Source organism: Falco rusticolus, chromosome 20, assembly GCF_015220075.1.
Source record: "Falco rusticolus isolate bFalRus1 chromosome 20, bFalRus1.pri, whole genome shotgun sequence".
NCBI lineage: Eukaryota > Metazoa > Chordata > Aves > Falconiformes > Falconidae > Falco > Falco rusticolus.
This window is the reverse complement of record NC_051206.1, coordinates 5,905,182-5,929,575: the sequence shown is the minus strand read 5'-3', so window position 1 is coordinate 5,929,575 and position 24,394 is coordinate 5,905,182. Positions and strand designations below refer to the sequence as shown.

At 55.0% G+C, this 24,394-nt stretch overlaps 1 protein-coding gene across 1 annotated transcript; it reads left to right on the top strand.

The window, feature by feature from the left end:
- Positions 1-617: 617 nt before the first annotated feature.
- SFRP1 (secreted frizzled related protein 1) lies at positions 618-23,255 on the top strand. Its single transcript, XM_037371690.1, has 3 exons — positions 618-1,480; positions 7,739-7,816; positions 17,077-23,255. The coding sequence occupies exons 1-3, from the start codon at positions 955-957 to the stop codon at positions 17,397-17,399; spliced, it is 927 nt and encodes a 308-aa protein (XP_037227587.1). The 5' UTR covers positions 618-954; the 3' UTR covers positions 17,400-23,255.
- Positions 23,256-24,394: the final 1,139 nt, after the last annotated feature.

The following is a 24,394-nucleotide window of genomic DNA, read 5'->3' as shown; positions in this document are numbered from 1 at the left end:
TTTTTTTGGTGGTGGTTTTTTTTTTTGGTGGGTTTTGTTGTTTGTTGGGTTTTTTTTTTTTGCAAATACCACAGTTTTTGTTGGAATTTGTCCACAGGGAAATGAGGTCTGCGCGGCCCAGTTCAGGTTCTCAGAAACATCTGCAGCCTTGCAAAAGTTTCCCAGGAGCGCCTGGCTCTCGCCGAGCTGCTCCGCCTCGGGCGCGCTCCCTGCCGCGGCCCCGCGGCGCTCGGGCCGCCCACGAGGGAACCAGCCGCGCAGGGCGACCCTCACCCGCCCACGCCCGGGGTCTCCCGTTGCCCCCGAGCCCCGGCTAGTCGCCCACGGCACCGTTCCGGCGCCCCGGGGGGCCAGGGCTGCGCGGCGCCTCCCTCCGGCCTGCAGCCCGCGCTGCAGGTGGCGCGGAGAAGCGCCCGCTCGGGCGCCGGGGCCGTCGGAGCCGCGCCGCAGCCTGCGGGGCAGCCGCTGCCCTCCCGGTGCCCGCCGCGGTGCTCCCCGCCGGACGCGGAGGCGCGGCGCCGTCGGGGCCGGGCCGGGCCGAGCGGGGCGGGCCGGGCCAGGGCAGGGCGGGATTGGCTCCCGGGGCCGCTGATTGACACCGGAGGGCCAGCGCGCGGCGGGCGGCGCCGCCCTGATTGGCTGCCGGGGGCTCACAAACCCGCGGCGCGGCGCGGCGCGGCCAGACCGGGGCCGGGGCCGGAGTGGCGGCGGGAGCGGGCAGCTCGGCTCGGCGGGGCAGCGGCGGCTGCGGGCGCCCCACGGGGGTGGGTGGGCTGCCGGCGGCGGGCATCGAACGGAGGGGCAGCGAGTCGGCGCCCCGGGCAGAGGTGGGGGCCCCGAGCAGGGCGCATCGGCGGGGGGCGCGGGGGAGGTCCCCGGCGCGGCCGCCGGCAGCGGACGTCGGGCGGGGAGCGGCGGTCGGCGCCGTCGGGGCCACCGTCGGTGGTTGCGGCGATGGGTGGCAGGCGGGGGGCCGTGCTGCGGGCGCTGGTGTCGCTGGCCGCCGGGCTGCTGGCGTGCGGCGGGGCCAGCGAGTACGACTATGTCAGCTACCAGTCCGACCTGGGCCCCTACCCCGGCGGGCGCTTCTACGCCAAGCCCCACCAGTGTGTGGCCATCCCTGCCGACCTGCGGCTCTGCCACAGTGTGGGCTACGACAAGATGGTGCTGCCCAACCTGCTGGACCACGAGACCATGGCTGAGGTGAAGCACCAGGCGAGCAGCTGGGTGCCGCTGCTCAACAAGAACTGCCACATGGGCACCCAGGTCTTCCTCTGCTCCCTCTTCGCCCCTGTCTGCCTGGACCGGCCGGTCTACCCGTGCCGTTGGCTCTGTGAGGCCGTGCGTGACTCCTGTGAGCCTGTCATGCAGTTCTTCGGCTTCTTCTGGCCTGAGATGCTCAAGTGTGACCAGTTTCCCCAGGACGATGTCTGCATTGCCATGACGGCCCCCAACGCCACCGAGGTCTCCAGGCCCAAAGGTAAGGCATGACCAGCACCGCAGCCTTGCTCCCAGCACTTTTCTCTGAGCTGGTGGGGCAGGTGTTAGCACAGGCGGGGCCGTGTGGGACTGACGTGGGTCTTGCAGCAGGAGGAGGCTCACCTGAACTCTGCTTCTTGGCAGCAACCCTCCTCCAGCCTGCATGCACTCTGCCGGCGCTCCTGTCCCGCGGAAGGCAGGACACGCTGCCAGCTCCTCACCTCTGTCTCAGAGCTGAGCCTGGGGGCAGACAGTGCCAGGGCAGGCAGGGTGCGCAGCACTGTGACCCCCCACACGGCGCCAGGGCTGCGCTCCAGCCCCTGATGGACCAGGGCTTCCACCCTCCGTCCTCCAGGCACTGCACCGCCCTGGCAGCCGTTTCTCTCCCCAGCACAACTCCTTCACTGCCGTTCTCGGCAGCAGTAGGACGTGTGGTCCCGCATGGCAGAAAGCACTGCCTGAATGGAGTAAGTAGTGACAGTAATCCTGGGGGGGGTACCCGGCTTCCCACGCAGTCCTGCGGTTGGAGTCTGGACAGCCGGGGGCTGTGTGTGTGGTGGAAATCCAGCCCTGCCCTCTCAGGTGGGCTGCCCACTGGTGATGGGGCAAGAAGCTTCTCAAGAAACGACTGGGGAAAGTGGATGTGGTTCTTGGTTGTTTCCGTTACGCCTGACAGATCTGTTTGGTGCCAGACTGGATTGTTTGTGTGAGTTACAATGAGTCTGGCTTGTTGCTGAAGACTTAAAATAAATACTACTTTGGCGTTCCGCATCAGAATGCTTTGGAAGGTGGGTGGGAGGGGTGTTTGTAGAGGGAGAAGGCAGGGGGCTATAAAAGAGTGCAATGCTTTCCTGTGTCTGGAGCTTCATTGGAAGGGATGGGCACTCCTGATTTCACGGGGAGTGCAGGCGCTCAGGAGGAGCTGAGGGATGGGGGAGCCACACGTAGGGCTGAGCTGTTGCGGTGGCTTCCGCACTGTGTCCGGAGCTCTCCTGGAGGGAAGGTCGCTCTTCGCAGTGGCAGCTCGTGTGCAGTTACCTTTACAGACAAAGGCTTTATGCTGTGCTCAGCTGGGAGCCCTCGTCCAGCCTGCCGGGGACCATGCAGTATTACCCGCTCCTCTGTGTTCAGGGAGCCCCTCAGCTACGCGGCAGGAAGGGAGTGCATGCTGCGGCAGACGGGTGACACCCTGGGGGCGTCCACGGGGCATGTGGAGGGAGCCCAAGAGCGACAGCTGGAGTGGCACTGGAGCAGGACTGGAGCGGGATGGGGCGGCCGCTGCGGGCAGGCAGGGAGGGACACCGGCTCGACACCTGCCACGGCTGTACAGGAAACCTCTGCTGTGTCTTGGCAGTGGCATCCAGAGGCAGGTGAGGTGTGAAGCCTGTGCCGGGCCGGGGGTGAGGTTTGGCTGCTCTCGCTCCCAGGGACCCAGCCTCTCCCTGCACGGCACTGATGGCAACTCAGCTATGCTGGCTTCTTCGCCGTGGCTTGAGGTTACTGAAGTGATTGCTGGAGGAAACTCTTTGTTTTCCAGGAAGGCTCTAAAATCATCTGTCCTGTGTGAACCTAGACCCTTGGTCAAGACCGCAGCCGCGTCCTGTGATGTGGGTACAAAGGTTGCTTTTATTCCCCAGGGACCTGCAGCCAAGCGTGCTCCTGGGGCAGGTGGGTCTGAGCTGCTGGCTGTACAGCTGCCCCTTCCAAGGTCCAAAATGGAGTTTGAGCTGTTTGCTGGTCATTCATTTTAGAGATGTTAACGACCCAAGACGTGGGAACAGTCTTCTAGATGAGCAGCATCTGCTGAGTTTTCCCTTGTGCAGTTTAACAATGAACTTTCTGATCACCTTTCAGATCTGTTTTGACAGCAGCACTGGGGTGGGACATTACTGGCCTTCTAACGTGCCCATCAGCCCAGTATTTGGGTACCATGCTGTCCTTCACAGGCATCACTGAAATGACTTTATTACAAGGAATTACATAAGGTTTGAGTCCTTTGTGGGTCTGTTGCTGGTCCTGTTTGGGGTACAGAGAGGCCTCGTTCTGCACAGGCTTTAGGGTGTATGAACTTGTTCTTTGAATGTAAATCAGAGCTGGGTGAGTATTGCAGTCACACAGATAAACCAGTGTCTGCTAAATGGCTTCACAAAACCTATGTCCCAAGCACTTTTAAATGAGCAATTTGTTTGCAGGAATGTTTACAGAAAATCTGTCTTTTAAATTGTTGTGCAAATGTGCCTTCTCTTCAGCGTTCAGTGGAAGGTACAAGCAGCCGTGTTCATGTCCCCTGGCTGCTTGAAAGTGTTTCAAGAGGAAACTCTTGCACAAGCTGCAGCTGAGCCCCAGCAGCTCCAGAGGTGTTGGGGCAAGCTCTCTGTGCCCATTGCACTGGTTGGGGCACTTCCCTGTGAGGGGACAGGCCACCTTGCTAGAAAACACCTTCTTCAAGGTGAGAAGGCTGGCCCCCTGGCAGCCTTCTGGGCTGGACCTGCTGCTCTTAGGTGTGCCAGTTACATGACATTAATGCTGGTTTGTGGCATATTCTCCTATGAATAGCCTTTGGCTGGTGAAGCTCCGTGTGCCACATACGCTGTGCCCTGGGATGCTCGTGCCTCAAAACAGCTTAGAGTGAACAGAGCAAACAAAGTTAATTATGACCACTGGTGTAATGTAAACCAACGCAGCCAGGTCTCCTGCACTGGTGCTCCTGCTTCCGTGCTTCACAGAAGATTTGTGAGCAATGCCAGGGACTGGAGCCGGTGAGGTGCCCGGGGTGCTTTGGCTGCAGACGAGGGGTGCCTCTAGGTGAGTGCGCTTCTGCTGCTGTGGTTCAGCCCTTGTCCTGGTGCATGCGGGTCCTTCCCTCCGCTGGGGTCTCTGCCACTTGAGACCCTGCCTGCAGTTTGCGCACGTTTTCCGTCAGCGCCAGCTCCTGGAGCCCCTTTGGTCTTGGGCACTGGGGTGTGTTTCCTGTTGATTCAAAGAGGGTCAGAACCCAGCAGTGTCCCCCATTTTCTCTGGGCCCTAATAAGAATGAACCCTTTCAGTGTTTTTTCCCCATTAACACCTCGAAATTGGGATTTGTTTCTGCCTCTCAAAGAGCTGACCTGCTGAATTCCTTTCTGCTTAAGCACAAGGCGGTAAAGCCTGCAGGCCCACAGGATGCATCAGGGGAGTTGCAGATTAATATAGCATTACACATTCCTTCTCCTACCCCTAGAGTAAGCTGGCTCTGAAGCCAGGCATTAGCAAATGGTCAGCAGGGGAAAAGTGAGCTGGAAGCAGGCTAAGGTTGTGCTTGGAGCAGAGCTGTCATCTGCAGAAAATGGGCCTTAGCCGAACCGCAGCAAGCTAGGGAGCAGGGGGCTGTGCCACGGGGTGCTGTGCGCCTGCTGCCGTGGCTGCCTCTGGGCTGCTGCAGCGGGGCTGCCTGAGCCCGGGGACCCGCATCATGGCCGGGCTTCTTGTTGGCTCCTTCAGCCTGGGCTTGTGCGAGAAGGGGAAGGTGAGGTGCTGGATGGTGCTGTGGGCTGGAGGACGTTGGCTGTGATGCCTCAGCAGGGGTGGGAGAGCAGGCAGTTTCGGGATAGTTGTGGCTCCACAGAACAGCAGTCTTCCTGGGGTGTGGAGCTGTGCAGGAGCTGACTGGGCCCCTGGCATTCGTGTTCCTGACTTGGTGTGATAAGGCGTCCCATAGGAGAGAAGCGTTTCCCTTCCCCTTGGCATGGGACAGTGTCCCTGGGCAGCAGTGCAGGCAGGGCCATGCTGCAGCAGGGCTGCGGGAGGCCGGGCTGGAGGGTGCTCCCTGCTCGTGGAGCTGCCCAACATGCAGCTGGGCTGGGCACTGGGTGCCTGCTGCTGCTCACCAAGCCACAGGGGTCGTCCTGACATGGGGTGGCATGCCAGGGGCTTTACCCTGGCACAGGGCTGTGGCAGCCCGGCAGTGCAATGTGTGCGTGGGTGAGGATGCAGCTGGAGCTGTGCTGGACCGCTGGCAGCGCTTGCCCTGCTTGGGCATCAGCAGGGCTGTGGGGCAGCATCCCCTCTGCAGCGAGAGGCGCGCCAGCTGCGGCTGGCAGGGGTGCGCCATGTGCTGGAGGGGAGCAGGGTGGGCGCGCTGCCCCTGGAGGGGCTGCCCAGGTTGGCTGCAGCAGCTCCAGCCTGCGCAGGATGCTGCTGGCTCCAGGCCCTTGGCGAGGCAGGGATCCCTGCCATCCCGGGTGTGCCGGAGCGTTCCCAGGGGCTGCTGTAACACAGCTAAAACAAAGCTTGTGTTTTCACAAGGGAGCAACGAGGTTTTTTTTCCTTTAGTTGCCTGGAAAGCTCCTAGGGTGGACTGCTTAAAGCAGCAGTGGCTTTTAGGGTGTTTGGCCCGTGTAGGCTTGGCCAGTCTCTCAGCATACACTTTGGCTGCTGAGGCACATTTAAGTGCTTTGCACACTGGGATGTGCAGAGATGAGCTAATGCGTGGCAGGTAGCCCCTCTCGCTCCTGAGGGTGGTCCCCAGCACAGTAACTAACTCCTGGCGTTGCAGCAGAGACAGACCACTGGGGCTGTCACCCTCCTGCAAGCATCCCCTCTCCCTCATCATGAGCTCATTAAATGTGCAGCCTGGATGGAAATATTCTGACTGATGATTTTAAAAATAAAGTGCTGGGGACATCATGTCCCCAAAGGCCGTCTTCTGCCTGTGTCACTCTATGTGAAGACTGTAAAAGTGGCAATTGCGTGCTAGTTTTTTGGAAGGGGAGGTTGCCCCCGTGATGGTGGCTCTTGCAGGTATGGAGTGCTGGGAGCAGGACCAAGTCAGGTGTCAGGTGCTGGGAAGGTTGCCTTGTGACTTGCACATCAGGGTGATTGGAAGGCCAGTTGCTCTGCATGTGTAATTAATAAAGACGTGGTGCATGACCCCAGGGATTAGCATTTGGCACAGAACAGATTTGGGGAGGGTGGGTGAGAGGGGAAGAGCAAGCCACAGAAAGCAAATGTCTTGCCTGAAACCCTGTGTGGCGTCTGTGACTGAGGAGACTCAGCTCTGTGGTTGGCGCGGGTCGTGGCTGTGCCTCCCTCAACGGCTGTTCTCGCTCTGCACCCCTCTTTTTTGGAGACCCCTCTGTTTTTTTCTGTCCAGCCATGCTGCAGGTTTTGCTGGCCTGGCTGATGGCTGTGAAGGGGTGGGCACTCTGTCTGCATGTAGGAACCAGCAGATGTTTTGCTGCAGCACTGTCCCTGAGAGGAACTCCCTTGTGTGGGAAAGAGCCCTCTGTTCTGCTGGACCAGGAACAGAAGCAGCATCTCCCAGCTCAATAAATTTGTCCACCAGTAGCACAAATCTGCGTCTGTGCTGCTGGGTGGTCTCCACTCTGGCTGGAGATAGAAACCTGGAAACAGATTTTTTTGTTCTCTGGGTGAAGCGAGCTTTCCTCCCATGATGGTTCCCGATGAAATCTCCTGAGGAGGATGTCATGCCGCCTCTCCCCCCACCCCCCGCAGGCCTGTGGTGTAGCTGGGTTGAAAACAAAAAAAGAGAAGATGTCCGTTCTTGGGGCTGTGCTGGAGTGGCTTCTGGAGGGGGGCAATGCATGGGAGAGATGTGTGGGTCCATCAACAACCCCTGCCACTCTGGGGCAGGGTGGGATGGAGGGAGGCGAGGCGTGCATTGCCATGCGATGCCTGGGCAGCCTGCAGGGTGGTCCCTGGCACCAAGGGGAAACCTGTGCTGAGCTGGGCCGTGCCAGTCCTGAGCCGCCCTGAGCTCTGGGGTAGCTCCTGGCTGGGGCAGCCCCTTGGTGCCTGAGCCATCCCTGGGGAACCGTGTCCCTGCCATGCCGAGGCTCGGGCACCGCATGCCTGCCTTGGCACGCCGTGGGAAGGGCACGTCAGTGGGCTGTGGGCCATGCCCTGCAGTGAGTAGCTCCCCTCAGCTGAGTGCCTGGCCCTGAAAACTGCTCTCCGTGCCAGCGCTGTCCTCTCACTCTTGGCAGCTGCCTGCCCCTGCCTGTGCCCGGCCTTGGGGCCACTGGCAGTGCTGCAGCGGGGTTGGCAGGAGGCTGCCCGTGGTCAGTGCTGCCCTGTGAGCTGGTGGATGGCTCCTGACCCCTGGCAGGTTGTCATCCTGTGGGGCTGGGACCTGGGACGCCCATGGCAGGGTGCCTGGGCATGTGCCCCCCTCAAGGGCAGTGGTCTGACAGCACAGGCAGCCTGGCTCTGTGGTGCTTCTTGAGCTGGCTCCTCACCACCTCTTCTCTCCTCTTTCCAGGAACGACTGTGTGTCCCCCTTGTGACAATGAGATGAAGTCGGAGGCCATCGTGGAGCACCTGTGTGCCAGCGAGTTTGGTAAGGAGGAGCACTGGGGGCATGGGGGGGCTTTCCTGGGGACCACAGGGCAGCGTGGCTCCTGTGTGGGCCGGATCCTGGACCACTGCGTTTCCCTGCCCGCTCCAAGAGCAGTGTGGCCACACTACCCGTGGGCAGCTGCTGTCCTTCCCCAAGGCAAGGCCACTGTGCCTCTAGATGTCAGTGTCGGTGCGCGGAGGCAGGCGACAGGATGGGTCTGGCCGTGTCCGGGACGGGACTGGATGCGTCTAGGATGGGTCTGGCTCCTGCAGCCGAGCACACCCGGGAACCGGGACAGCGGGACCGGGAAGGCAGGGTCCTGGCGGCGGTGCCTGTGTTCCTGCATCGCCTTGGCCACAGAGCTGAGCATCCCTCCTGCCTTGCCTGGTGAAGCTCCACTGGGGACGAGGCCGGAGCGTGGGCTCACCTGTGGAAGCAGCAATGCTGCAGGCTGCGAGGCCCCACTGCTGCGAGCGGAGTGCCAGATGGTGTTGGTCTGGAGTCTGGCGATGGAGCAGAGGTGGCAGTGCCTGTTCTTTGGTGAGCTCGGTGGGGTTCATAACTTAACCCTGGTGTTCCTGTGCCCATGTGTGCTTGCAGGAATGATGCATAGCATGGACCCTTATTCTGCTTGCAATCATGAAGGAGCAAACCAGCCTCCTCCTTCCTGACTGCTTGTGCTGCTGGGTTTCTTTTTAGCAAAAGTTACGCTGCTCTTGTCAAGTCTAGGTGTAAAACCCCAAAGCCAGTCTTGTTCTAGCTAGGGCCAAGCAGTGAGCTTAAAAAATGCAGAGCTACTTGAAAGCTGTCTCCTAAATATATTAGGACTGAGTAAGTAAGTCAGGCAATCATAGGTAAACAGAACTTCATTTCAAAAAAAAAAGGTATTGCAGAGAAAAATATTAGCTTTCTCAGATCAAACTCAGAATTAACTGGTTTTGACATCCTTGCTGGTGTATGTAACTTTCCCGGAAGGTTATTAAAGGCATATTGAACAAGGTGTGCATTCCTTGGGGATTAGCACTTGAATGCGCCCTGTGCCAAAGTGTGCTATGCAAACCCAAACCAGCTCTGCATGCTGGTGTATTACCCTTTCTGCTGGAAATGAATTCTCAACTCTCCTGCAGACTTGGTATGCCAAAAGTCCTAAGTTCAGCACAGACTTTTTCTAACAGGGAAAAGCATCAACAGGAACACCCATGTAATAGTTTCCCAGGAATGTGTGTACTTCTGCCTGCATCGGGTAGTGGACACGTGGATTCGATGTGGCTGGGGAGCCGGGGGTGCTGCTTGCCCGGTTGTTGGGCTGAGCACTCGGAGGCGGGTGAGCTGGTGTGTTCTGAGCTCAGTCCCGGGCAGGCATGAGATGAGGGATGAACAGGAGCTGCCTCTGCCCCACCATGTCCATGGGGTGAGACTGGAGAGAACTTCCCAGTTGGCGGGGGGAGAGCGAGCAGCCTCTGGGACCAGTGCACCTGGTTTGGGCAGGGGCCGGTGCCTGGGTTTGCAGTGGCACAGAGGCATCGCCCCAGCCCAGAGGCTCTGGGCTTAGGGACCCCTGTCCTGCAGGAGGAATGGGGGGCACCAGCTGGGTGGCAGCAGCGGCTCCCTTGCTGACAGGTCACTGCAATACCTGTCGCCTCCCCGGAGGAGCGCGATGAGCAACCCAAGGCAGCGTCCTGCTGGTGGGCAAGTGCTGGGGAGGGAAATACAAGCTTAACCGCATGCTTGTCATCAGCCTAAGCTGCTAAATATTCTCCTCGTGCTCTGGGACAGTTACACAATGGAAAGAGGAGGCCAAACCAGAAGTATTCACAGCCTTGGTGGAGCGGCTTGTGACATTGGCTTGCCCACAGAATAAGTTGGTCATTGGGAAATTTTGTGGTGACAGCATGTAGAGGATGGAAGTATTTCTTGGCAGGTGGCATCCTGGGTAGGGCTGTGGCTAGTGGCCAGAGACAGTGTTACTGTGCGCCACGAGCAGCAGAGGTCATCAGACTCGGTTGTGGTGGGAACTCACTGGCATGGATTTTCAGTGGTGTAGGCTTCATGCAGCTGCATTTGTTGTTTTCTTCCTTCTGTCACTGTGCTTTCCCTCCGCCACCCAGGAGGGTTCTGCGTGCACGTAGTGCTGCCTCCAGACGTGCCCGGTCTGTAGCCAGCTGGGGAGCTGCAGCAAGGGGAGAGATGTGACTTGTGTCTTGCCTGTGCCCTGGAAGTGAAGGCAGTGCAGGGGTGCTCCTCGGGATGTCCCAGTGGTGGAGAGCAGCCAGCAGAGGAGGCATTGACTTCTGGAAGTTTTCTCAAAGCACAGTGCGTGGCCCTTGGATCTTTGTTTAGTCTTGGGGGGTTATTGTCATGGGGTGATTTCTCAAGGAGAGCTGTTTATCTGGCACTAAAATAAACTCCCAACCCTTCAGACTGAGGTTTCTCATGCACATCCACCAAGGTAAACACTGGCAGCTGAGAGGTTACAGATCTTCATCAAAGCCAGACACATACAATAAATGTTTAAACTAATGTGTGCTGCACAGGGCAGCTGTTGGTGGGTCCTGTGCTGATTCCCGCAGTAATGTTACTGTGGGTTTCACTTGCATCCCGGTGGCTCATTACAGACAAGATGCAAGGAGCACTTTGCCCACCGCTGATATGCAGACGTGCCAGGGCAGGAGGTGGCTGTGTAATGGCCCTGGGAGCGATGCCAGTCTCGAGGACAGCAAAGGAAGAGAGCTGCATCCAGCTGTGAACACAGGAAGGCTGTGAGGAAAAGCGACCTTTCTTCCCTGGCCCAGGAGATGGCTTGGGGGTCAGAGGGGTTCCAGGAGCCTGCCAGCCTCATGGGCCAGCAAGACTCTGGGTTGACATTTGTTTGAGCAGTGGTGAATGTGGGTTCCCAGTGCTGGTTTGGGGCATCGCCGCTCCCAGCTGGGCTGCTGGCAGCTTGGCAGCTCCTCAGAGCCATGCAGCTCTGGGGTGGCAGCATGTCTTGCTGGCCGCATGGCTCTGGCTGGGGCTGGCTGTGTGATAGCCGCACTGTGGGAGTGGTGTGCGCTCCTGTACCTGCAGCGAAGTGTTCAGCACTGTCTGCCTGCTACTGTGGCTGTCCTGCTTGTAGGTGGAGGGGACCTGGGTCAGCACTGCCGGAGGCACTTGGAGGTTAGCTTCTCCTTTCTTTATTTCAGCAGCATGCAGGAGCTGCCTCCTCTCTTCTCTGCCCTGACTCTCTCCTTGGAAGCACGAGCCAAGTGCCCCTAGGAAGGGGGGAACATTTTTGACCCAGCATCTCTGCATGCAGCTCCCAGCATTCTACCTCGTTTGCTGCTCATTTCCTTGCTGTAGCAGCAGCCTCCCGTCCCTGTGGTATGCAGCAAGGTCCTGTTGCACCTCTGGCTGTGCGAGTGCTGCTCCACGCCTGCCTCCCTGGGTGCCAGGGCTGGGAGTGGGCAGCAGCAGTGTCGCCTGTGGCTTAGAGCGGGGCTGTGGGAGTGCAGAGCAGGGGGTGTCAGCGAGTGGTGCAGGGATCCTCACCGGGGGCACGGACCAGCCTGGGGGGCTGGGCCGGGTGTGCAGCATAGGTTTTGGGGCAGCTCTGGTGTGCTGGGGCAGCGATGGGTTGCAAGATGAAGTGCGAGGTGGCCCTCCTGTGCCCCCACAGCCGCCTCCCCCAGCTGCCCTGGGCTGCAGCCAGGGTTTGTTTCTTGCTCCTCGTGCAGGCTGGCCTGGCCCTGGAGTTCATTCCTCTGTCTGTTTCTCTTGGTGATTTTATTTATTGTTTCTGCCCTTTCTCTGGGGTCTGAGGGGATCCTGCTGAACAGGCTTCTCTCACTGCACTGGAGACTGCAGTACAATCAATACATGCTGTTTATTTTATCCCGTGACTGACAGTTCCTTGCCTGCAGCCTTCTCCTGTTACTGCCCTAATGTGTCTTCTGGCAGGTTTCCTCCTGAGTGATTTCTAAAGGAAGGAGCAGTGAGGCCAAAGGAACAGTAGAGCTTTCCCTTCTCTCATATTCCCTTCCCTGCCCCTGAAGTGCCGGTGTGAGGCCCCTGCCCATGCAGGCAGGAGAACAGCAGGGATGGCGTCCCACTCCCAGGCTGCTGCGTGCTGAAAAAGAGGGACTGGGGGTGCCGGTGGGGCACAGTCATGGTGGGTGCATGGTGGTGGGCAGTGGGCAGGGTGCAGGGGCTTGGGCATCACAGCGTGTGGCCAACCCAGGTACAGCAGCCCTTGGAGAGGCAGAGAGGGTCCCGGAGCCCTGGTGCTGGTGTCAGGGAAGGAGGGCGCGTTGCCCTCGGGCGGCACTTAGTTGGTGCTCCCAGTTTGCCTGCGAGACTGCGTTTCCTCTTTCCTCACGCTGGGACTGGAAGTTGGAGCTGTAGGGACATCAATAAGAATTGTTTGGAGTGATGAAATGTGAGTTGTGCTTTGTCAGGCTGGACCCCGACCAGCTCTGTGGGGCCTTCGCTGCTCTTGGAGCTGCTGCTGCCAAAAGTAATTTCACTCTGAGTGAGCAAACACTTTCATATACCCTGTTTCGTATTAGTAGAAATAAAAAAAGACATTTTTATATCTCCAGCACTCCTGGTCCTGCTGGACGATGCCTTGGGAGAAGGAAGGGCTGGTTGATGCTGCGGTGTTGCATCAGGAGCAAGGATGCTGGGGGAAAGCTGGCCGTAGCTGCCGGCTGGTGCCTGCAGGCACTTTGAAGGAGTCTCTGTGCTGTTTGAGGGCAGTTCAGCTACATCTGATTCTCCTGCTGGCAGCTCGCTGTGGCAGTGGGCAGTGTCTGCTGAAAGGGTCTGTGCCGGTGCTGGCTCTCCCAGCCATGGCAGTGCTAGTTGAGTGGCTTGTGCAGGGGCAGACAGCAGCTTTTCAACGCTAGGGCTGAGCAAGGGCAAGTGTGGCTTTAGCACTCTGGGAGAATTTTCTGCTGTTGGAAATGGCATAGCTGAGAGCTGTTGTGTCCGGAATTAAATCCTGAAATTTGCCTTTGTTGTGTTTTGTCTTTTCCCTCCCAGCCTGACTAATGCTTTCACTTCTGTGTTTGCTGGGAAGAGCCTTTGAAGTGGGTGGCTGGATGCCGGCATGTGCTGGAGGTCTCCTGCCACGACTTGCCTGCAAGCAGATGTACCAGCAGTGCTCTCAGGGAGGATGTTTTGGGACCACGCATTGTGTGAAAGTAAAACCTCTCCTGGTGCCGTGCAGCAGCCCACTCTGCCCCGAGCACCGCACACCCCAGGGCACATTCGCTGCAGGAGGGGGAGACTCCTGCTTGGCCAGTCCCTCATGGCAGGGAGGGTTGTCCCTGTCCCCAACCCTGTGGGCACGGCTGTCCCAGCAGGGTGCGCAGCGTCCCTGGGGATGCTGCTTACCTCCCGCCGTGGCACCAAGGGGCTGCAGTTCTGGTGCTGTGCTGTGCTGGATCTGGCACTGCGTCTCGGCATCTTGGCAGTGCTGGTGATGTCGTGAGCAGAGCTGAGACAACGTGTCCTGGTGTAAATGCCACACAGCTGCTTCTCCCCCCACAGTGGGACAGCAGAGTTGGTGGTGGTGAGGAAGTGGAATTTGTGGGTTGAAATACAGTTTAATAGGAAAGAAACAGAAGCGAAAATAATAATGATAAAAGAATTAGAATATACAAAACAAGTGATGCACAATGGAGTCGCTGATGCCCAGTCAGTTCCTGAGCAGCAGCCCCCAGCCACCTCTCCTCCTAGTTTGTACACTGAGCGTGATGTCGTAGGATGTGGAATATCCCTTTGGCCAGTTTGGGTCAGCCGTGCTGGCCGCGTCCCCTCCCGACTCCTTGTGCCCCCAGCCTGCTCACTGGTGGGGTGGGGTGAGAAGCTGAAAGGGCCTTGACTTAGTGTAAATGCTGCTCAGCAACAACTGAACCAGCAGTGACCAACGTTAGCCCCATCCTAAATCCAAAACACAGCACTGTACCAGCTACTAGGAGGAAAATTAACTCCATCCCAGTTGAAACCAGGGCACAATGCCTGTCTGGAAAGACCTTTCCTGGTTTTATGGCTGGTCCTGGCTGCAGCCAGCCAGCAGCAGGGGACGGGGCTGCTCTGCCATCCCCTCTCTCATGGTATGGCTGGGAGTTGGCTCCTGGTCCCACTGGTGCTCCCGTGCACAGGAAGGTTCATGGTCTCTCTGCAGCCCCGGAGGCTGCTGTCTGTCTGAGGGAGCTCGCAGTGGAGGGAGCAATGGCTTTTCCCTGTGAGCGTGTCAGCCAGCATCTTCAGGAACACAGTGGATGCTTCAGTTGACAGGAGCTTGGATGAAAGTGGAAGATGTCGAGTGTGTTGGGTGAGGAGATGTGCCTGCAATGTAGTGAGGGAGTGTGAGTGGGATAAGAGGTTGTGCTGGAACATGTGTCACATGAGAGCAAAGGGGAGGACAGGCTTGCGGCTGGCATCTTCCTCTGCAGCAATGCAGAGCTGCTGCAGCGTGTGGGGCGGCATGGGTCGATGCTGCAGCAGGTGCTATGGCTAATGCTGGGGCAGTCCTGCAGCTGTGGTGCAGGCTGCAGCTGCTGGGCTGGGTGAGCTGCATGCGCTTGCAAGCTATGAATAACCCTCCAGGTCTCTTCCTGGGGTCAGCTCCCTCCTGGCAGTGACAGCTGAAGGTTTAGTCTGTGCGAGCAAGCGTGTCCTGGGGTCTCGGGGACAGTTTCGGCTCTTCTTCCACTCAGCACTGAGATGGATTTGGCGTGACACAGAGGGAGAGGAAAGGCCAGGGCTCCCAGGGAGAAAGCTGTTTGCTTTGGCGGCTCGGCCAGATCATGGAGCCAAGACTCAATCCATCCTGCTCCAGCCTTTTCCCCACTGCCTGCCTGCTGCTGGGGCGGCAGTGTTCCCAGGGCCGGCGGAGATGCCAGGCGAGCTGCAGCAGCAGCAAGTTGCACAGTGGTTCCCCCCTGCCAAATCCTTTATGTTTTAAAAAAGCCACAAGCCAAGGGGATGCCTCCTGCTGTGTGGTGGTGTGCTCTCAGAGCTGGGTGTGCAGCTGGGAACAAATGTGCCCTCAGACAATGCTTTCCTGATGTGCATGGAAAATGTTAGAGCTGCATGTCCAGCCCTGCCACTGCGAAATGTGCCTTTTGTGCCCCAAAAGCGGGTCTGAGCTTAAGGAACACAGCCCAAGTAGGGGAGCAAGGGGGGACTGGGAAGCCAGATGTCTTTTTTTTTTTTTTTTTTTTTTAAATTTTGGTTTGGTTTGTTTGTGTGACTCCTTAGTCCACAGCAAGGCAGCTGAAACTCAGTAGTCCTTGGCTGCATTTTGCCTGGGTAGCGCTGCAAACTCCCTGTGTTGCTGATGACCAGAAGGGCATAGCTACTAGGAAGAGCAGAGTCCTACGCAGACTATTTGCACCCCTTGTCAGCCTCCTTGTTGGTCTTCCTTGGTGTTATCTGATCTTGATTCTGTGTACTGCTTTGCACAGGTGAGGTTTGGATGAGTTTTTAGTTCACATCTGGATTTATGGTTCACCTGGGTGGCTCCCATGCTCCCTGAACCTGCATCGTTGGCTTGCGAACAGATAACTGCTGCTGTGCACTCCCACAGCACGGGATTACCAGACCCTCTTTGTCTTCTGTAGACTGTGATACTTGGAGTAGAACAGCAACTCTGCTAGCTGCCAGGTTGTTTTCTTCCTCTAGCAACAAGGATCTACAGCAATCACAGCAAAGCAATTTGCAAACAAGCCATTTTGAAAAAGCCTCTTATTACTGGTGTTATGCTGTTCCTCCTGCACTGGAAACCAGTGTGCTTAGTGCAAGAGTTCAAGGTCAGAATGGATGAAGAAATTGAGGTTCACATTGAGGGATGCTGCTGCTGCCCAATTAACGTCATGGAGCTTAGAGCTGCCTGAAAACTACTTGCTTCGTTTTCCAGATTTGCAAACTGATCTGATTCAGTGTCTTTAGCTCCTTAAAGTGTGTCTCTTCAGGTCCTCAAACATCCTGAATTTGGAAAACAGATGGGATGAAAATTTCACTTAAGTTTCCAGTGCTGGATTACTTTCTCGTGCAGTAACAGTATAACATGACAGGGCTCTTGGCATACACAGCAGGTGTTTCTGGCACATGGGCAGATAAACACTGTTGCCTCTGTTGCCAGTGCAGTGGCTGGGAGCCTGAGGGCAATACAGACACTGCTGCCTTCTTGGGATTGTCGTCGTGCTGTCCTGCTGCCATTTGTGTCTGGAACAGTGAGCAGAGTTGCCATCCAGAAAGCAATGTGTGTTCATTGCTACAAGTTCCAGCAGAGCAAGACTTCAAGGAACAGTGCTGTGGGGATCTGTCTCCCTGCCAGAGCCAGAGGCTTCTGCATGCTGTCTACTGCACATGCTCCGAGAGTCAAATGAGAGGGGACAGCAGGCAATTAATCACCTATTGGAGCACTGTTTATCTGCAGCTCTGAAGTAAACTCCCAAATGATGGAAATATGTTAGTAATTTTTGGCCATATGTGCTTTTCCCCAAAAATGAGGCAGAGCCAAATGGCACAGAACTGATACTTTAATGTACAACACATTTTCATCATTTTTCCCATGTATACTAAATTCCTTTTCATGGTTGTGGCAAAGGAACATTAATTTAATTTTTTATTCTGGTTGCGATTAGCTCAGGGAAAATGCTGAACCCGAAGAGGAAAATACTTTCCGTGGAAGTTGTATCAAATTAACTCCCCTTATCGTGGGGAAGGTGCAGGCGTGCGGCTGCCTCTGGCACCGGCTCCCAGGCTTCGCTGCTGGAACATGGAGGTGTTTGGTGCTTGGGAACTTGTGTCGAAAGCACCTAAGGGCTGGGAGTGACTGCAAACAAATGCTTGAGAAGCCAAGTTGACCTTTTAAATAGCCCTTTCAAGAGTCTCTCCATGCGCCTAGAGCAGGGAAATCACCTTGTTTACTCAGCTAACATTTTGCTAGCAAAGAGCATATCACTGGCTGCAGCAGCCTCCCTCTCAAACTGAAAGTGCCCATTGTGCTTTGCTGGGGCAGGGGAAACGGAGAGATCAGTGTTTTACCTTGATGCACTCCTGGGCACAGCGATGGCTCTGCTTCAGGTGCGAGGGTCGGTGAGCCAAGTCATTGCCTGGGGAAGCTGCCGGGGGGGGGAGTGGGTCACTGGGCATCTGTGGCTGGGCAGGGCATTGCTGCCATGCGGGGACACGGGTGGCCCTCAGCCTCGCTTAGCAAAGGCTGCTCAGCAGTTGTTTTGTTTTTCCCCTCTCTCTGGCTTGTTTTTCAGCTCTTAAGATGACCATAAAGGAAGTGAAGAAGGAGAATGGGGACAAGATGATTGTCCCACGGAAGAGGAAGGCACTGAAGCTGGGGCCCATCCGGAAGAAGAACCTGAAGAAGCTGGTGCTGTTCCTGAAGAATGGGGCTGACTGTCCCTGCCATCAGCTGGACAACCTGGGCCACTACTTCCTCATCATGGGCCGCCAGGTGAAGACCCAGTACCTGCTGACGGCCATCTACAAGTGGGACAAGAAGAACAAAGAGTTCAAGAAGTTCATGAAGAAGATGAAGTCTCCTGACTGCCCAACGTTTCCGTCCGTCTTCAAGTGATGCGGTGGGCGGCGGGAGGGCCACCACCTGGACCTCACGCAGCCCAGCATGGCGGCTCGGTCTCGCTTCTCTGCAGTGGGGATGCTGGAGCTGAGCCCTCCTCCTCCCTCATGTCCTCGGAGCTTTCCTTGCCGACCCCAGCCCTCCCACCTCCCTGCTGCCGGCATCTGCCTGATTGCCCAGGCGTGCGGGCATGGCGCGCGTGCACCAGACAGTCGCTGAGGTCACACACAATGTACATCCGCAATATCCAAAGACCTGTTGCTGTATGGATATGTACATTCACTTAAATAGCAGCTGTCAGGTAAAGAGGGCAAGCAGAGGGGTGTCGAAAGATTACACGCTTACAAAAAGGACCCTTGTGACCATGTTACTCCTGTCTTTGTAGCTGCAGGATCACCCTAAATTAATTCCTGTTTGAACCTGAGCCGGCCAGTTAGAAGGATATCCCATCCTCACTATAAAAGTTAATAAATGAGTAGTGGAGAGCCCGTTACAACCTCCTAATAGCTAATTGCCCTCACTGTAAAAACATCCCGTTGTAGTCTGAACCTGCTTAGTTTAAGCCTTAACCCTGGGGGCCTTGTCCATACCTTGATCGGCTGAACTGGGGAGCCTTCCCGTACCAGCATCTCTTGTAACGTGTCACTGGGGCGCCTGCCCCGGCCCCCGCCATACCAAGCCGAGCTGCCTGAGCCCCGTTCGATGGCCTCGCGCGGACCCCCAGCGCAGCTGAGTGCCCCCCACCCGCACACCTCCTGCATCAGCCTTTTCGTGGCAGAGTTGCTGTGCACGTGTGGCTGGTGCTGCTTGTGCCCAGACGTGTAATTCCATTTTAGCCACATGAAAATGCATACTGTTTGCTGGCCAGCCCAGCAGCCCGGGACTCCCCATCAGGGGAGAGCTCGTGGCCAGCTCCACCAGCTTGTGTCACTCCCTAATTTTACCAGTGATATTTTTATAGTTTCTTCAGGCTGCTGGCAAAGTACCCGATTGCAGAAGGCCAAGGACTTGTCCCTATGGAGCACCGTGGGAAATGCATCATCTCTGCCTTTCCCTCTTTGCGGCTGCTGTGGGACCTATCGGTTTCTAGGTTTTTGTCTGTTTGATGTGTGACAGCTTGGCTTTGTATCGTTCTGTGGGTTGTTGGTTTTTTTCCCTAATCAAAATGTCATGTTCATATGAGGTGAAATAGTTTATGAAAGACAAAGAACATTGCATCCAAATGATTACATCTATCGACTAAGCTGAAATTAATTATTCTGTTAATTGGACAAGTTCTCTTTTCCATAGACCCATATTGCTCCACGTTAATTATACTATCCTGCTTCTATTCAATGTTCTCATCAATCACTATTACTCTAAGAGAATTAATATCTTGCAATATGAGATAATCCTGTTGTATTGCAGTTAAGTGAAATAACAAATCCTCGTTTTTGAGGTTTAAACCAACCCCACTCAAAGCTGGTAAATTAATTATTTTTTACCTTGGGAGTGCTGTTTATTCCCCACATGGGGGCAGAGCCACAGACTTGATTGTAGAAGAATTCCATGAGGAAGCCAAGCACACTGAGGAATGATGTTTCACAGCTAACAGAGAGATGCATTTAGGACATGAACTCCGTAGAAAGTCCCACTAGGTCGTCTTAGACCACCATTTGTAGTAGTGTCGTTTTTTTGTTGCAAAATTAATCATTTTAGATAATGTGCTTTATCAGTGAATTAAAGAAATAAATAAACCATGGGCTTTAACATCACGGATTGATGAGGTGAAGTGGTGGGGAAGGCTGGCAGATCCAGCCTGGTCAGAAACAGGTCGTGACCTGGAGTCAGGACCTGTTGAGGTTATCTTAGAGCCCTGCAGTGGCGGTGCCCGGCGAAGCCCCGTAGGGATGGGGCAGGGGCCCTCTGCCCCCTCCCCTCCCGCTCGCCTCCTGCAGCGAGCAGCAGCGCAGGAGAGTTGGTTGTGCATGAGAGGGATGCTTAAACCCTTAACTGGGCTGAGGTTTTCATGCTGTCACCCGGGCTGCTGGTGGGCATCCTGTTGGCCACCTCTAGAAACCTACCGTGTACCAGGCTGCGGATTTGCTGTTTCAAAAACACACATTTCAACAGGGAGCATCTGATCAAAGAGCAAGCAAGTTCACATGTGCTTAGAGCCGTTTTCAGCCCTTGGCAGCCTTTGCTGCTCAGAAAGCCTGATTTCCACCTGTGAATCTTGAGCCTGAGAGCTTGAATCCAGAGGCAGGTAAAGTGAATAGGGCAGTGGCTTTTCCTTAATACAGAGTGTGAAACGATGTCCACGAGTTTGTCAATACCACTGGTGCTTTTTTTCTGCGCAAGTAGTTCAGAAAAACCAGTAGTAGGAGAGAGCCCACGAGTGATGTGTTTTGCTCTTTGCAATTGTGTCGCGCCCCATCCCATGGACTTGGCCAGGCCTGCTGGGGAGCCTCTGCCTGCGGTGCTCGTGCATCCCAGGACGTGAGGGATGGCAGCCCTGGGGTGGCAGATGTCACACCAGGACTGTGCGATCCTTCAGGCTGCGTCCTGGGGCTGAAGAAACCCCACACCTTGGAGCTACCCATGGGAAGAACAATTTACCACTGTAATTAAGTACTTAAAGCATAATATGATTGAATGTTACTAATTGCTCTATCAGTTGCTTCAGACACCCCTCTGACCTCATGTATTTGTGCTTGGAAGGCCAATCAGAGCTGCTGAGCAGACTGGCACGTAGTATTTCAGACATGATATTTTGGACATTTCCATGTGTCTGGAAAGTGATTTTACCATTCTCTTGCCAAAATGCTTTGTGATCTGCCAGCTGCTCCTACATGGACCTATTGGGTGGGTTGACTGGCCATCACTCCGCTTCCCCTGTGCTCTCTTGGTATTTGGAGGCTTTTGATAAAAATAGCAGCACTAAAAGAAATGTGTTTGATATAACATCATGTTGTAGGCAGTTATGTTTCAATGTAACTTTAGATAATTTAGAAAAGTGTGGCAGATGAGAGGGGACTGTTGTTCTGTTTGGAAGTTCTGAGAAAGAGAAAATGTAAAAGAACAGTGAAAATTGGCACTGTGGAGAACAGCCCTCTCTGGCAGCAAAGAAAAGCATGAGGTTTTCCATTACTGTCAGGCATGATTTTTTTATTTCTAGGAGCATTCTTGCACCTTTTAAAGGCTGACAGATATATCCATAGGAAGGCAAACGTAGAGTCAGTAGGAGGCAGGTACCAGAACAACAGCACCAGGAGGAGACCCTGCATGCGTGGATGAGTTTGGAGGAAAGCAGGGTCTGGTGGTTGCAGTGTGCGTGCCCAGCGCCAGTGAATGCTCCTGCTGCAGAGGCGTGGATGTGCGCTGCCTTGTTCGGTGGCTCCTGCACTGGCAAAGCAGAAGCAGCTCCATTTCCAAGAAGCTGTAAGAGAAAATGTCCAGTGAGTTTCACACTCCCCAGAATACATCTCTGTCTCCTCTAGGGAACATTAATTAGTTAATAGCTATTGACACGTTGAGGGCTACAGCTGACATGTGGATGTCTGCCCAGTGATGCCCGTTGGCATGCCCTGATGGACGGGCAGGAGCCAGCCTCAGCTCGGGGCTAGGCTGCCACACGGGACCCCTCACCACAGCCACAGTGCACCTTAATCTGCATGCCTGGGGGCACTGGAGACCCCCAGTGCCAGCGGGTTTAATTCAGGACTGCAGTAACAAGCTTGACTCTGCAAAATCAGCATCAGCTTACACTTCTCTGACACATACAAAAGCTCAGACACTGTGAGAATGTTGGGTGCTTTTGGTTTTTAACCCAACAAATTTCAGCAGTGTGTTCAATGTTACATTATTTAGGCTGTTGTTGTTGATGTTATGACTTAATGTTTATTTTCAAGTCTAACATTGGTTCTGTTTTTTTAATGCTTTTTCTTCCATTTATCAATATTCACTTAACTAAAATCACTGAATTAATCAATTACAGTGTGGTTCCCCCCCTCCCCTTTTTTACGAAGACACGTTGTTTTCTAACCTGCATTGGTGCTTTGCTGCAGGGTGACTGGCTGGAGGGTGTGCTGGGGTGAGCCAGACCCCAGGATGCTGTCAGTGGTCCCACGGGGGGTGTGTGTGCTGCCTGCTCGCAGCAGCGATGCTCTGGGCATGACACCGGCATCATTTGGCACACAGGTGCTAAGATTGAGACTGTTGGTCCTGTTCAGGGAAATCCTCACGTGAGCTTTTTGGTGTGTTCTGCTCTTGCATTCAGCATTCTTACACACAGAGACCTTTAGCCATTCAACCTCTCTTGTTACTGTCCTGTTCTCTTTGACTTCATGTCAGTGAAAAGTACTGGGGCATCATGCTGCCGGTGCTAAAGTTTTGGTTTATTGAGGGAAGACTGACATAGCTTTTCAATAAGATGTTGGGGCAAAATCTGGCAGTTGCTGAGTTCATGAGAATCCATAAGACCAGTGGTGATGGACAGTGCCAGTGGGTACCCCTCCGGTCCACAGACACCAGATGATGCTGCCAGAGCCTCCCGTGATCCTGAGCCTGAAAGAGCATCCTGCTGTAGGCCGGTATGTCCATACAGCTGTAACTTTCTGGACATGGAGAAGGGAAGATGCTTTTCACAGGCCAAGCCACAAACTCCTCAATGATCCATCCTTGCTGCGGGAGCCAAGGCCAGGAGACTTTGTCTTGTGGCGCAGCCTGCCACTCATCAGGTCTCCAAAGAGGTTTGGGGAATGTGAGAGCCACATGGGGCAGATAGTGCACAGCTGGGATCAAGGGGAGCAAAGCCCAGCAGTTAACAACTGCATTGCCATGTGGAGAGTTGGCACATGCCAGCTTTCAGCATGTTGCTGTCACTGCTTCGCAGCTGTGCAAGTACAAGATCGAGGTGCAGTGGGGTTGTGGTGGTTTTGCTTCTCTGGCTGCACCTGGCACGCTGGGTGGTTTCACTGGAGCACCCAAAAAGGGAGGAAGGCACTTGGGTGAGCCGGTGGGGAGGGACTGGGGCTGCTGAGCAGCGCAGTGGGATGCAGGCTGCTGCCAGCAGGTCGAGGGGTGGTGGGTTCCCACTCTTGCTGAGGGTCTGTGCCACACACAGCTTGGGTAAAAGGGCGTATTCTTGCCCAAAGGCTGTCTTCCAAAACCAACATGGGCAGCCTGGGTAGCGAGCAGAGGACAGCTGTGTTCCTAAATGCTTCAGGGCTTGCAATTTGGCTTTACTTTTTGGGAAAGTACTTGGCTCCTGAGCTTCTGGGGAGGCGCTGCCAAGCAGGACCAATGCACGGCAGAGATCAACAGTGGCAGGCGGGGCCAGGAGGGCAGTGAGGGAACAGTGGGCACGGGGAGCTGCCCAGCTTCCCCTGACATGTCCAGTCTGTGCGAATGCACCAGTGGGTATCGGGAATAAAAGGGGAGGAGAGGCTGTTACGCACTCAGCAGAGCTCTGCTCTCATTTAAGGGCATTTACCTCAGAGATGTGAGAACTTCTCAAGCTACATGCAAAGTCTTTCTTGAAGGGCAAATACTCAAAATATAATTGTGCTGGAGTGCGTGGAAGCGCACTGGCCCTGGTGAGGAGCACTGGTGTCGTGTAAGTGCCCCAAAGCAGGCAAAAGCACATGAGCAGAGCAAGACTTTGCTGCCTGTGGGAACCTCTTGCATGAGCACGCTTGTTAAAACAGAGCACTGCTTGCTTTTCTCACAGTGTATCTTGATGAATAAATCTGTACTTGATTGTTTTACTTTGTTTTAAACTTGTGGTCAATATAAACACATTATGGCTTCTGTTTTCTCTCTTCTGTGATTGGAACAAGAAACCCCTCAATAAAATGCCTTTTTTCTTTGAAAGTTGTTTTTATTATTGCCTTTTCCATATCAATTGCATTACTTGTTCCATGTGTTGCTGATATCCTGGGGCCCCAGTGTGTTGTCTCCTTCTGAGATGCAACATCTCACCACTGCTGCCTAGCAAGGGACGACATAGAAGTTTAAATCTTAGATCCACAACGCTGGAGACAGAAAATTCTATTGTCAAATCGCTACTGCTGGATTACAGTTATTTTATTTATATGGTTGTTCTCTGCTAAGTATCCCTGTTGTACACTAACTAGCTGAACCTCCTTTTAGCCTACACCAATGCAAAGAAAGGAGAGTAGTGAAGCCCTTGGAGCAAACAGGAATCACCTTCCTCTTCCCTCCTAGGGAAAGCCTGCTGTTGTTGTAGCTGGTTGTAAGGAAAGCAGGTATTCTTTCTGGAAAACTCTGGCCTGCTTTGGCCAGCTGGTCCTGGCTTCAGCTCTCAGGTGATTTTAATCAAAGTAATTACCACCACTCCCACCCAACCCCAACACCCCACCCCCCACCCCACCCACCCCCCACCCCCAGTCAGGTAAGGAATGGCCAAGTGGTGTGAACACTTTGCAGCCTGGGGTTAGGTCCCAGGTGCCTGGGGAGGTTTGATACCTCAGGGGAACCAGCAAGCTCTATTTCTATTGTGCTTCTGGCCAGAGGAGCTGGTTGCAGCAGTATTGTCACCATGAGGGCAGGTAAGGTCAGGGGTCTGCTGCTTGGGGTCTCCTTTTCTCAGATCAGAGTTGGTGTCTGGGTTAGTTCAGAAGCTGGGGGGAAGGCTGATGGCTCTTTGCTTTGTGCTTTCCTGCTGCTGGCATTTTACTGCTGGGTCTTCTGTAGGTATTAACCAAGGTATGAGCACCAGGCAGGTTTGAAGAGGTGCAGGAAGCTAGTCCATGTGTTTACTGAGCGTTTACAAACTAGGTTCATTTACTAACTTATAGTAACATCTGCCTGGAAATGGGAACTGGCAATTCTTGAAGTATCTTTAGGTCACGTAAAGAGTGAGATGAGCAGTCAACCATTCCACGTGGGTGTGTTTGCTGTCTTTCTATTTGTTGTTTTACTCTCTGACAAGAAGAGTCTACTGAAACCTGAAATGTGGTAAGCATGAACTATGGGGAAAGCACCTAAGA

Bases quoted from the DNA above. Each gene is read 5' to 3' on its own strand.
- SFRP1 (XM_037371690.1), top strand. From the start codon at position 955: ATGGGTGGCAGGCGGGGGGCCGTGCTGCGGGCGCTGGTGTCGCTGGCC. The intron at 1,481-7,738 runs GTAAGGCATGAC...TCCTCTTTCCAG, and splicing joins CGAGGTCTCCAGGCCCAAAG to GAACGACTGTGTGTCCCCCT. The intron at 7,817-17,076 runs GTAAGGAGGAGC...CTTGTTTTTCAG, and splicing joins CCTGTGTGCCAGCGAGTTTG to CTCTTAAGATGACCATAAAG.